The sequence below is a fragment of the Gouania willdenowi genome, chromosome 7 (assembly GCF_900634775.1).
Source record: "Gouania willdenowi chromosome 7, fGouWil2.1, whole genome shotgun sequence".
Taxonomy (NCBI): Eukaryota; Metazoa; Chordata; class Actinopteri; order Blenniiformes; family Gobiesocidae; genus Gouania; species Gouania willdenowi.
In genome coordinates, this window is record NC_041050.1 from 30,087,007 (window position 1) to 30,100,326 (window position 13,320).

Here is a 13,320-nt window from a genome sequence, read left to right on the forward strand (position 1 = left end):
ATATAAATCCTAAATCTTAATGTTAAAATTGAAGTTAAATCTAAATGTTAAATATTAAATCTAAATGTTACATTTAAATATAAATCTTAATGTTAAATTTGAATGTTAAATTTAAATGTTACATCTAAATAATAAATGTTAAATCTAAATCTAAATGTTACATCTACATGTTCAATTTAAATAGAAATCTTAAATCTAAATGTTATTTGCTGTAAATCTGGTAAAGTAACTTAACTTTTACTCAGTGTACTGTTTGTTTGAGCTACTTTTTACTTGTACATGAGTATTTTATGTATGACTTATTTGATAAACTTTGGTGTGTAAGATTTACACAGATAACAGACCCACGTGTGTGTTCAAAGACCCGCCTCTTCCTGGCCATCCGCCAGGGGGCAGTGTTGCTGTCTCCGTTGATGTCTGTATTTCACTGTTAATTAATTTGGCATTATTTTCTGTCAGCAAGATAGAAAAAGCAGCTTATTATTGCAGCATTTGAATAATTATTCATTCTCTATCACGTGTTTATTTTATTGCATTCCTTTAAATGAACAAATAATCGGTAATAAATCAATAATAAATCCCCATAAGTTGACACTCAAATATGAACAATAATTTGTAGGATACTGTTCATTCTTTTATAGTGTTTTTTTTTCAAACTAAAGGCCCGGGGGCCAAATCCGGCCCTTTAGAGCATGAAATTCGGCTCGCTTGAGAAAGTTAAAATGATAGAAAAAAACATGAAACATTTTGTAATTTACCAACTATTTCGGTTGTAGAGATCTCAGCCCCTCCAAACACAAAAAATCTATTAAAATTCACAATATTTGTAGAGCTTTTCAGTTAAAGTTTTTATATCACATGACAGCAGTCATTTGTATTCTCAAATTGTTTTTTCTCAAATTATTCCACAAAATGTCCTCAAATTCTCCAAATCAGGGAAATTTAAGTGAAGATGTTGCAGCGACTGATACAGTATACTCGCATACTTATGCAAGTTATATGTAATAGTGCAAACCAGGGCACATTCATTTCATCTGTGGCCCACTTAAGCTCAAACTGGTCTGTATTTGGCCCCTGAACTAAAATGAGTTTGACACCCCTGGATTAGACCATCCTACTCGGCCGGCAGGATAAAGTAAAAATGACGGAAAAAACATGAATTATTGTCTAAATTACCAAATATTTCATTTCTCAGCCCTTTTAAACACACAAATTCAATGAAACTCCACAATATTTAGAGGAGAAAAAATTTCTCATGCTTTTATCACATGACTGCAGTCATTTTAAATCTCAAATTGTTGAAGAACTCAATTTTCTTTCAATTATTTCACAAAATTGGTCACAAAATCAATGAAATGTAACAGAGAAAATCTTGCAGGGACTGAAATCTGTCACTTATTGCTTGGATATTGTTTGTGCCTTACATACTTTATGTATCATTTACAGTGTTGGGAGTAACGAGTTATTTTTGTAATATATTACAGTAATATATTCCTTTTGGAAGTAACTCAGTAGTGTAACTCAAAAGTGAAAAGTGGTAATATAATACCAGTTACAATTAAAGTAACTTAAGTTACATGCATATTTAATTTAAGTGCGTATTTGCTTAATGGTTTTCTCACTGTTTGCAATTATTTGAGAAAAAAAAAAGATGATCATTATAGTTAAATATAACTTATGAGGAACATAAGTTATATTAATAAACAGCAGAAGTATTTGAAACAAAACTTAGACACTATCACTGTGATATGATTAGTGTTTTGGACCAAAAGTAACTCAAAGTAGTGTAACTCAGTTATATTTAAAAAACAGTAATATTGTAATACAAATATATTAAATTTTTATCTTAATAACTAGTAATAGAAATATATTATAAGTTTAGAGTAAGTTACCCAACACTGATCATTTATACGTGGAAGTACAAACTTGGGGACATTGTTGTTGAAATTGCTCGTTTTCCTTTATATTTGGCATCTGAACTAAAATTAGTTTGACACCCCTGCTTTAGAGCATCCAATCTGGCCCACAGGTGAAAGTAAAAAAGAACAAATAAAAAAAAATATAGATCATATTGTAAATTACCAAATAATTCAGTTATCACAATCCCTCCAAATAAACAAATTCAATGAAAATGAAGAATATTTGCAGGGGTTTACTATTTTCCCGTGCTTTTATCACATGAAATCATAAAAATCAGAAAATAATGATGAATTTTTAATCATATTTTGAGGAAATAACATTTTGTTCTTCCAAAATCCTCAAAGAAAGGACCCAAATATCCACCCCAGGGTTTGAACCCGGGACTTTCTTGCTGTGCTGTGAGGCGGGTGTGCTAAACGCTACTGTACCGTGCACCCCATAAATAGCATTGTTTCCTCAAACTATGCATTTAAGGAAGGTATATTTACGTATTAATTATTCAATCTGAAAACTTCATTTTGATACAAAACATTTTCAATCAAAAAAAAAAAAAGTGTTTAAATGCAAACTAATACCCCCCCCCACCCCCCCCCCCCCCCCCCCCCCAAAAAAAAAAAAAAATCCAATAAATAAAATAAACAAAAATAAAATAAAAAAATACAGTATTTTTTTTTTTGATTTTGGGTAATTGAATAATAAAGAAACAAAATATCTTACTCCTACTCAAAGAAAAAAACAAAACAACTAAACCCCATTAAAATAACTAACTTCAATTAAACAAAAAATAAAAATAAAAACAAAAAAAACAAAAAACATTTTCAATCAAAGATAAACACAAACACAATTTTCTGGATGTCAAATAATTATTTGCATTCAAATGTAACTTTTTTGATTGAATAATAAAGACACAAATCTACCTCCATATACATTCAGGTGAAACTTTGGTTCAGAGCAACTAAACTGTTGAGCTGGACCGCATTACATAGCACAGGTGTACCTATTATAGTGGACCGTGTCATTTTATGCACTCGTGATTGGTTGTATCAGGGATCTGTTCTGGTAACAGCACATAATCATCATGGATTAAAAGCAATCATGTCACTTAATTAATGTTCATCATAGAGTGTGTTTGCTGAACACTGTCAGATAGATTCATTATTCATAAGTGAGCAATTAAGTACTCGCTCCTGTATCGCCCTCTTGTAACTGTAGACGTATGTGTTCACATAAGGAGAAGCATGAGCCTCTCCAGTTACTGTCACTGGGAGAAATCTTGATTGCAGGCTGTTGATTGACAGGAGAGCTAAATTAAAGCTGACAACTAGAGCGGGACTAAGTGGGTTATAGCTGGGATGTGTAAAAAAAAAAAAAAAAAAAAAAAAAAAAGAATAATAATCATCATAAAAAAGAATACCAAGAAGAAAAATAATAATAACAAGAATACACAGAAGAAGAAAACCAATACAAAGAGAAATAATAATAAAACTGGAAAAACACTCAGAGAGTGCAGACATCCGCCAAGCAGCTCACATGACATTGACCGGTCAACTCACACGCTCCAGTCAAGGTAACATGGTAAACTCAGGATTACCATGACTACCTGTCAACATTGAGCTGTGTTACCATGACTATATATATATATATATATATATTTTATTTTTTTTTTAAATTTGGTAACCAGAACATCACCAAAATGTAATCAGCTGTTCCTTGTCCCATTTATCAATTTTCCTGAAAATTTAATCTAAGTCCGTTCATGACTTTTCAAGTTATCTTGCTAACAGAATGACAGACAGACAAACAGAGAGCAAAACATAACCTTACCGCTCTGTGCTTCGCGCTTGGTGGAGGTAATAATAATAATAATAATAAGAAGAATACGAATAAAAAGAAGATGCAGAAGAAGAAGAATACGAATAATATGAAGAAGAAGATTTTTTTGTTTTGGTTCGGATAAAGTTAAAGATGCGTGTACTCAAAATCATTGTCCAAAATCTGAAAAATGAAACAAAACTAATTCATGCAAAAACAAACATTGTTAATTATTTATTCAAGGGAACTTTAATAAAATTAGTTAGGGAAAACGTTTTTTAAACTCATCCACTTTTAAAAGATAATGCACCAGTGTTTCAATATCCTTTCAAAAGAAGGACAAGGAACTCATTCTGTAGCCCACGAAGGCACCGATTCACAAAGACACACAAGCATCAACACTAGGTTTTAGGCAAATATAAAACACTCCCCTATAGCAAACATGTGGTCCAAACAGTTTGACGTCAAGTACAATATTTAAGTTCCTATTCTTTCTTTCTTTTTTTTTTTTTTTTAAACACCAAAGTCAACACAAAGGGGGTTTTACTCCAGTGGGAGACATCTTCATAATTACCATACATTCATTTTAAAAGACTCTTTTTAAGGGGGTGTGAACCTTCATGTGGCACTTAATAAGCACTATATAGTGTAAAGTTGTGTAGTTTGAAGTCCGTGAATATTGCGGACCCTGGAACTGCATATAATCTCAAGGCAACATAGAGCAGATGGAGGATTTCTGTGCACACTTAATCCTGAAAGTTATCAAGAAAGCACATGTTGTAACACTCAGCAGAGAGAGAGAGAGAGAGAGAGAGAGAGAGAGAGAGAGAGAGAGAGAGAGACGTACGCTTCAAAGGAAAAATAGAAAACATGCCTTTGCGCAACAAGTTTCGCAATAACGATTTTCATAAAAACCTCACAGTGAAAAAGTTACAGTATGCCCCTTTATAGATAAAGATCTGCATTCAGTTCCATGTGCTCACACACACACACACACACACACACACACACTTATATAAAAGCTTTTCTGACAGTTTCACAGTTACTCTCCAGCTCTGTCACTAGAACACAACTGTTCTTCCTTCATTTCATACTTCTTGTTTTTTGGCTTGAGCCAAAACCTCATTGCAGGGAAACGAGCAGTGAGTCGTACATGTGTTTGGAACTTCTACCAGATGGTAGAAGAAGAAGAAGAAGAAGGCCCCATTAGGAAACACAGCAAGTCCAAGTGTGTTGCCACAGTCTGTGTATGGCAAAACCGTTACAGTCATTACCTATGGTGGTTAGCGTACCTCTGAATCAACTCAGTGTGTGTGTGTTTCTTATCAAACATGAATTCTTTGGTTATAATAATCCTTCACGTTGCCCTTGCATATTTTCTTTGATGAAATTTCATTTTTCTCTTTCACAAAAATAAATAAGGAAGTCGAGCTGAAAAACGGTCGCCCCAAACATGAGCGTAGCCACGTCTGTCCTAAGGCATTTGGGCTTCTTCATTTTCATTTCCTGGACAGCTTTGGAAAGAGCCATCTAACATCTGTGACAACATCTGTTCGGCTTCCGTCTCTCTTCTGGTTTTTTTTTTTTCTTTTAGTGCGTCTCTGTTGCTGCTCGCCGAGCTGAACCGAGTCCACCTGCAGCCTGTCGCTCATCAGTGCAGTGGGAGTGGCTTTGTGCTCCTGGTGCTAACTGCTCGTAGGACCGCTGGTGAGGAAGTAGGTGGTCATCTCACCCTTCCCTTTCACCTTGACAACCCCCCGGCAGTCCAGCTGGTATCCGTGATTCACCAGCACGTGGTGCAAGTCTGTGGTCACCTAAGGGAGGATGTAAGATATATGAGATATTTAACACTTCCTCTGAGGAGCAAATCAGCCTCTCTTCACAGTCAGCAATTATCTTAAAGCACCACAACAGGACAAAGAGGAAGGTGGAGATAGCAAAACAAATAGAAAAAGAAACACTCCACATGTCTTAGCAGGTGGGAAATTAAACCAAACTAAAAAAACTTGTATCCATCAACACAATTCAGTAAATAAAGCAACACCCAGTGCTTTTAGCACAATATTGATTGTTTTAAGTATGACATGCAGTTTATAAGAAAATCACACACTATTTTAATGGCAGTGGCTATCCGTACGGTTGCCGTATCAATATACTGTACCGACATTTTATCCGTACGCAGCGTCCCTCATTGGCCAGTTTAAGTCACTTGACTAAGACTAAACTTAACCGTAAACCTAACCCTAACCCCAAAAATTGTTGCAATATAAGGTCATAACCTAACCCTAAATCCTAAACCCTAAGTCTTAAACCCTAACTCTAACCCAGATGTCTGCAACCTGCGGCTCTGGAGCCTAATGTGGCTCTTTGACTCTTTTGCAATGGCTCCCTACAGCTTTAAATGTATAGAAATAATTACACTGTATTGTCTTTATTAGAAAGTTATTTTTTCAGCTCCAGGAGGACTTTAATCCAGGTGAGATGAGGCAAAATGGCTCCTTGTAGAGTAAAGGTTGCAGACCCCTGCCCTAACCCGAACCCTAAGACGCTACATACGTGTACTTTGGTAACCGTGCCAATAGCACCGGAGGTTGTCCGTACAGCAACCGTACTAATAGACACTTTCAATTTGAATTTATTTTACAAACATATGGAGAACTAAGCACAGACCCTTAGTGGGTATTAAATTCATTTTCTATGTAATATTGAGATCAGAACTGCCACATCATCCGTCCAGCTGGTCTTCCAGTGTGGACCCCAGGAAGACTAGTTATTACCTTTTGGTAGAGACAAGAGTGGGAATGCAAATAAATAAAAATGACTAAGCCGGTATCATTGAAGTAGTGATCCTGCTGCAAAACAACCTAGAGTCCAATGGATTACTCTGTCTTGTTCATCCTTAAAAAAAAAGCCATTTGAGAATATATTTGATATTGGTGATATTTAACCTGAGTTAAGCTCAATGAGTGAAGCAAAAAGTGTCATTAGTACTACAAGTACGCATTATATGCTAATGAGGGGCCGGGGAAATGAAATTCTGGTTTGCTATTGGCTTTCGAGAACATTACAACCAATCAGAGAGCTGTATTTGGTAGGGATGTAACGATTAATCGTAAGGCAGTTAAAAATCGATTCATAGGTATCACAGTTCACATCGATGCTCTGAAAATTTAATCGCAGTACTTTTTTAAACAGCAGAGGGCGCTATAGATCCTTCTCGTCTAAAAGTGTAGACGGTGGGCGGAATCTGCTACTACTTTCTTTCTGGCCGCCTTCTACTCTTAAACATGTTAATAAATGATTCCTTACCCCTTTAGCACCGAAAGAATATCTGTAATATTACGTGAATATCTGTAAAAGTTACGTTTTTCTATTAGCTATGTCTGCTAGCATAGCATCTCTTCTTCACTGCAAGGATATCTGCATGCCAACCGACCACTGGGTTGCTAGCGCCCTCTGCTGGTTCAAACAAATATCTGACGTAAATACAGTGTAGACTGTTTTTTTTTTTTTTAAAGTCGAATTGTTAAGGCACAAAATACATTTTCAGTTACACTTTTAAAAAGAAAAGGAACTATTATGTTGTTTTGCATTGTTTACTATAGAACCAGAATTTAAATAGGCTTCTTCTTCATTTGTATTATTCCTTTACTTATGTCATTCAAGATTTATTTTTAGTTAAATTGCATTGTTTTAAATAGCATATCAAGGGATTCTTTTGACATTTAAATATAAAAAGATAATAGTACAGTATTTTCTATTTTTTTCCCCCCAAAAAATAAAGGAATATTTGTCTACATTCCCATTTTGTAAAATAAATCGTGAGAGAATCGTATCGTGAACCCAGTATTGTGAATCAAATTGTATCGTGAGTTGAGTGAAATGTTACCTCCCTAGTATTTGGTTATAATCCCTCCTACCTACTAGTAATACTAGTGAATCTTTTGACTTTACTAGTACTACTAGTTAGATTTTTAGCGTTCTATTAGTACTAAAAAACTGATTTTCTTCTACAGCTACTAATGTTATTTTACGCTCTCAGGCATGAGTAGACTTTATATTAGTAAAGCAAAATCGTCTACTAGTTGACAAATTTGTGTTACTGGTAGTACTAGTAAACTTAAAATATGTATATGTAAAGTAATAACCGCAAAGCATTACCAGAACTACTATTAACACTTTTTGCTTCACTAAATTTTTCAAACCATTATGCAATTAATTGATTGACCAAACTCCTGATCACTATCTTACAAAACTTATAAAAGGCAAAATTTTTAAACTTCACATTTTTGTAAAAAAAAAAAAAAAAAAGGTTAAAACGGACACTATTAGTATCATTTAAATACATTAACTAAATTTAACACAGCACTGTAAATGATAAATTAATAAATAAAATGAATAAATAAATAAAAATATAAGCGCAAAGGTGTACCCTTCCTTGCACCCATATACGCACAACACACCAATAGTAATGAATAAATATTAACTACCATTATTCTCAGGTAAAAAATAAAACAATATTTTGCAACACAAGTTAAAACAGAAATCTATTATTTTAAACTCCTCGCTTTATATTTCTGATTCTCTGATAATGAATAGACCTGACAAGAAACCAAGAAGAAGAAGAATATGTTAGTTGCAACGTCAGAATTTGTATTTCCACTGTATTTTGCAGTAACACATTAAGTTCAAGAGGTGGCAGTAGTGTCTTAAAAATGCAGCAGGGCCAGTGAGACTTGGGGGGAAAAACTGTCAACTTTTGTTAGAGAATGATTAATGAGAATTGTCTACTGAGATAATTGGTTACCTTTATGGTTTCTGATTAAGGTTTGTGCTTCTTGTGCTTCCTCAACGGTACAACAAAGCAGGTTCTGTTGCAACGCCCTTAGGTGCAGTGCAGACGGGGGTCGTGATTAATATTTATCAAATAATGTAATATTGAACGTGAGTAATGTGGTACTTCCTTGAGGGCAGCAATACAATATGCTTTAAACCAGTGTTTCTCAAATGGGGGTACGCAATGGCACTACAGGGGGTACTGGAGGGGGACAGAGAGGGGGAAATTAACAAATGAAAGCATTAAAAATATGGTTTTTTTTATTTAAATTTTTAGTTAAAAATGATAATTATTCAAAATTTTACCAGAAACTCACAAAACGAGAAAAATATACTGAATAATAAAAAAGAACAGTCAATCAACAACAAAATACACAAAATGACACCAAAAACGCACACACTGAAAGAAAAATACATAATTCAATTGAATTCAACTTTATTTATATAGCGCAAATTACAACCATAGACTTCTCAAAGCGCTATCAAAATATAAAGTTCTTAAGAAAAAATAAAAAAAACCCAACAAATCCACATGAACATGCATCAGCTACAGTGGGGAGAAAAAACCTCCAGCAGAACCGGGCTCAGAGGTGATGTACTATTACCAGCAACACAAAAAAAGGACAACAAAGACACACTAAATGAGAGAAAAATACACAACAATAACAGAGAAACATACAAAACGACATAAGAAACAACCAAATGACACCGAAAAACACACACAGAGAGAAGAAAGTAAATAATACCAACAACACACAAAAACAACAACAAAAACACACAAAATAAGAGAAAAATGTAATGAAAAAAAAAGAACAGATGACAAAATACACAAAATGACACCAAAAAGACACAAAATGACGCAAAAAACGCACAAAATGATGATAGAAAATACAAGAATCAGTCTTGGTCCCACATCAGGAGGGAAATGACCGGAAATGAAATCAACTACAAATAATATTCAGGAGGCACTAAATATGGTTTCTTTCCACTTATTTACAAAATGAGATTATTGATTCTCAACTGTGGGTCAGGACCCAAAAGTGGGTCGCGGACCTTTACTGGGTGGGTCATGGACAGTTGGTCAAAAATAAAATAATACTTAAAATCTCTCATGTTGGACTTGTCTTTTATTTTGAAAGAAACTTTTCTTTTGATAGTCATGCTGTGAAATGCATGTTACACAGGAAAATATATAGATTTATGTTTTTAAAAAGATTATGTATGTGTGTTTTCAACAGCGATTTTAGAAAAAATAAATGTGCTTGGTTGAATTCTAAAAAAAAAAACTGGGTCACAATTTAATGACCGTGGTAAAATGTGGGTCCCAGGGTGAGACCAGTTGAGAACCCCTGATTTACAGTGTGTATTATCATTCATTAATTCCATCATTATGCTCTATAGTTGTTGTTTCATAGTATTCTGAGCAAAATGTTGTAGTCTGACAAAGGGGGTACTTGGATTCAGGAATAAAAGATAAGGGGGTACTTAAGCACTGTGTGGGTAAAAAGATTTACAGTGGGATCTGTGTTGCATCTGGCGTTTAAACTACTTGATGTAAATCCATGAGATGTGCAGTACCTGGATATAATCTGGTACTCCTGTGCTGTCCATACGGCTGGCCACATTCACGGTGTTCCCCCAGATATCATACTGAGGTTTCCTGGCTCCGATCACCCCTGCTACAACTGGCCCCATGTTCAACCCTAAGAAGACACAAGCCAGCTGTCACCAACACCACTTCACCAAAAATATTCACACTGATCCGAAGGAAATAGAAAACTTTAGCTGTCATTTGACACGTCAACAGAAGCCCATTTAAAGGAGATTTAACAATTGAACTTTATTTTCCTGCCTCTTACCGATCTTCATCTGAAAGTTGTTGAAGGAGTGTTCATTGATGTATTTCATCTGCTCTCTGAGCCTCATAGCGTAGTCGGCCAAGGCCAGGATGTGTGAACGGCCCTCTCTGTCGTAGGTGGAGTCATTCAGGCCAGAAGCTGCCATGTAGGTGGAGCCGATGGTTTTAATTTTCTCCAGCTGACGAAACCTCTCCTCGCTTATTATCTAGAGACGAGTAATGGAAAAACACACACAAAGAAAAGAAAACAGTTGACTGAGTGACTAAAAAACAGGAGGATCCAACACCGACTGTATAATACAGTGATTCTCAACTGGTGGGTTTCTAGTGGGTCGCAGGCCTTTGATGAGAATAAATGAATAAAAAAATTACTGTCTTTTAATTTGAAAGGGCTCAGAATGCCATAGATTCACTCTCCTAACCAGCAGGTGATGATGATGCCACTAATGCAAATGTCGTCAAACCTTTCGCATATAGAAGAAATTCTGCGATTTGCTCTCATATGCTTAAGACCATGGCCCAGTTCACCCATTAAAGCTGCAGTATGTAAGTTTTTTTTTTGGCATCATTTGGACAAAAATCCATAATCATCTTTGAGCATTAGGGCTGCCAACTTTGGTCGTTGTGTTGACTAATTGGTCGATGCCGTTGTGGTTCATTGGTCATCAAATATAATTTATTTAGTGCCTAAACATGATTCTATGTCCAGCAACAGCTGTGTAAGTGCGTGCCGCGCTGCAAAAAAAAAAAAAGTGTGACACCGCATGTTGTCCTCAGAGCAGAGAGCAAACAGGGATTGAATTAAGATCCACTATTGAATCAATCCTTTTTCTGCACATTGATTATCCTTATATTTAATACGTGGATTATGTAAATAGATCCATTGTCTGTGGCGCCGCGGGATGCACTGCGCACCTGTGTTGACGTGCTGCCTTCCCCTGTGCGCTGATCTGATGTTGACATTAACAGATGTCTGCTAATAAAAGCAGGCTTACCACTAAAACAAACGTAAATATGTCCTTTGTATGAGGAAAAAATAGGTTTTAATTGTCGGTTTCAGGTTGAGCTCTGATATACAGTAAATAGCTAATGTCTGTCAGACCTGTAGGTTTCACTTTTGCTTTGTCGGGTTCTGGTCAAAGCTTGAATAAGGTTCATATCATAAATGGTCTGCGTTGAAAAGCAAATTGGCACCACAAAAAGCCAAAACAAAAATATTTGTTTATCTTTTTCTTTCTCCTCGTCCTCCTCTGCACCTTTTTTTTGGTCGACTAATCGCTACGTGTGCCATAGTCTTGGTCGACCAACCATGTCCTTGGTTGACTACAGCCCTATTGAGCACATTGTAATCCAAAATGTTCTGATTGGACAGTGAATCTCTTCTCCTTCTCCTGACCCTGTAAATGAAGTTTATAAATGCAGGAGCGTGACGCTGGATGTCAGCCAATCAGAGATCTTTCAATAAACACGTGTGCTCCATGAACTGTTTTTGGGTGTTACTATTGGCTGCTCGACTGAAGTCAGGCGCGTTCACAAACCAATGATGGAAGTAGCAGCAGAAGTCTACATCGCGATGTTAAATACAACAGTTGCACTGCAAATCAAGCAGAAAAAGACAGACTGATGTGGAGAAGCAACAGAATAAAGGCACAAACATGTTCAGGAGAAATAGACCGCTTTGCGTCCTCGCGGATATCCGTAGCTGTGCAGGATCTGCCGCACATACTGGTGTCAGAGGGAGAGTGAGAACTGATGGGACACATTGCATTTAAACATAAGAGAAGTTTATTCACAGTTAATTCATTTTACAGTCTGGATGCAGAGTGATGGTTGTCACTCTGCCCTAAACGGGTGCTGAGACACACAAGATAACGTCCCTACATTTGTCACTAGTCTCTATTGAGAAAAAAAGTTGCTAAGAGCGTTCATAAAAGACACCGGTAAGGGAGGGTAAGTTTCGGTTTCAGAGCAGAGAGAGGATTCTACAAACTGCAGCTTTAATTCGTCCAAACTCAGGTCGGGGTTCAAATGTTTTTCTTCTATTTACCTGCTGATATGGCAGTTAGCAATTAAAATGAACAAAGTTAATTCTGTAAACTTAGATTGCACCTTGATTTGTGTATTTTGAGTTTGTGGATAAAAATATCTATAAAATGTTACTGAAGTTACATTAGGTTGTGTGTCGTCAGAATCAGAATCATTTATTATTGGCCACACAACAGAGTTGGTTGAATTTGTTTTCGGTACAGCACATCATGCTCACATCTCCTGTGTCAGTCACATACAGTACATAGTTAGATACATACAGACAGTTAAACAATGCAATATTACAGATGTAAGTTACTTTAAGTATTCATTTTGTGTCCGTATGGCAGTGGGGAGAAAACTGTTCTTAAATCTGGCCTATTTGGCTGTCAAAGACCTGTAGCGCCTCCCTGAGGGCATGAGTGTGAAAAGGTGGTGTGCTGGGTGTGTGTGTGTGGTCTGAGGTTGTTTTCAATGCTCGCTGTGTGATGCGTCTGTGATACAAAGTCTCTATGGACAGGAGCGTGTGGCCAGTGATTTTGGATGATTTGTTGATTATACGTTGGAGTTTTGTGCGTGAATGACTGTCCAACAAAAAGTCCCTAAGATGCACTTTTTGGTTTTCAATTAAAAGGAACAAATGTCCTCACTAGCATGACAACATTTTGTCCATCATATTCTTGAATTTTGTGTATTGGTACACTGATATTTTACACCAAACATGGGCAACTGCCGGCCCGGGGGCCACCTGCGGCCCTCGGTCTAATTTTGTGTGGCCCCTAAAGTTAATGAGCAAGATTACTGCAAAACACACGAAAGGAAAATAAGAAATTATACCAAAAATAGCAAAAATCAATACACAAAATGAC

General features: G+C 36.1%; 1 protein-coding gene across 2 annotated transcripts in view; it reads right to left on the reverse strand.

Moving 5' to 3' along the window:
* Positions 1 to 5,272: 5,272 nt before the first annotated feature.
* LOC114466520 (adenylate cyclase type 6-like) overlaps positions 5,273 to 13,320 on the reverse strand; it is a 56,168-nt gene continuing 48,120 nt past the window's right edge. For both annotated transcript variants that reach the window (XM_028452014.1, XM_028452015.1), the window contains 3 exons: positions 10,428 to 10,632; positions 10,147 to 10,271; positions 5,273 to 5,546 (listed from right to left, as the gene is read on the reverse strand). In XM_028452014.1, coding sequence (XP_028307815.1) covers positions 5,418 to 5,546; positions 10,147 to 10,271; positions 10,428 to 10,632 — 459 coding nt within the window. In that variant the 3' untranslated portion in view covers positions 5,273 to 5,417. The remainder of the gene's footprint in view (positions 5,547 to 10,146; positions 10,272 to 10,427; positions 10,633 to 13,320) is intronic.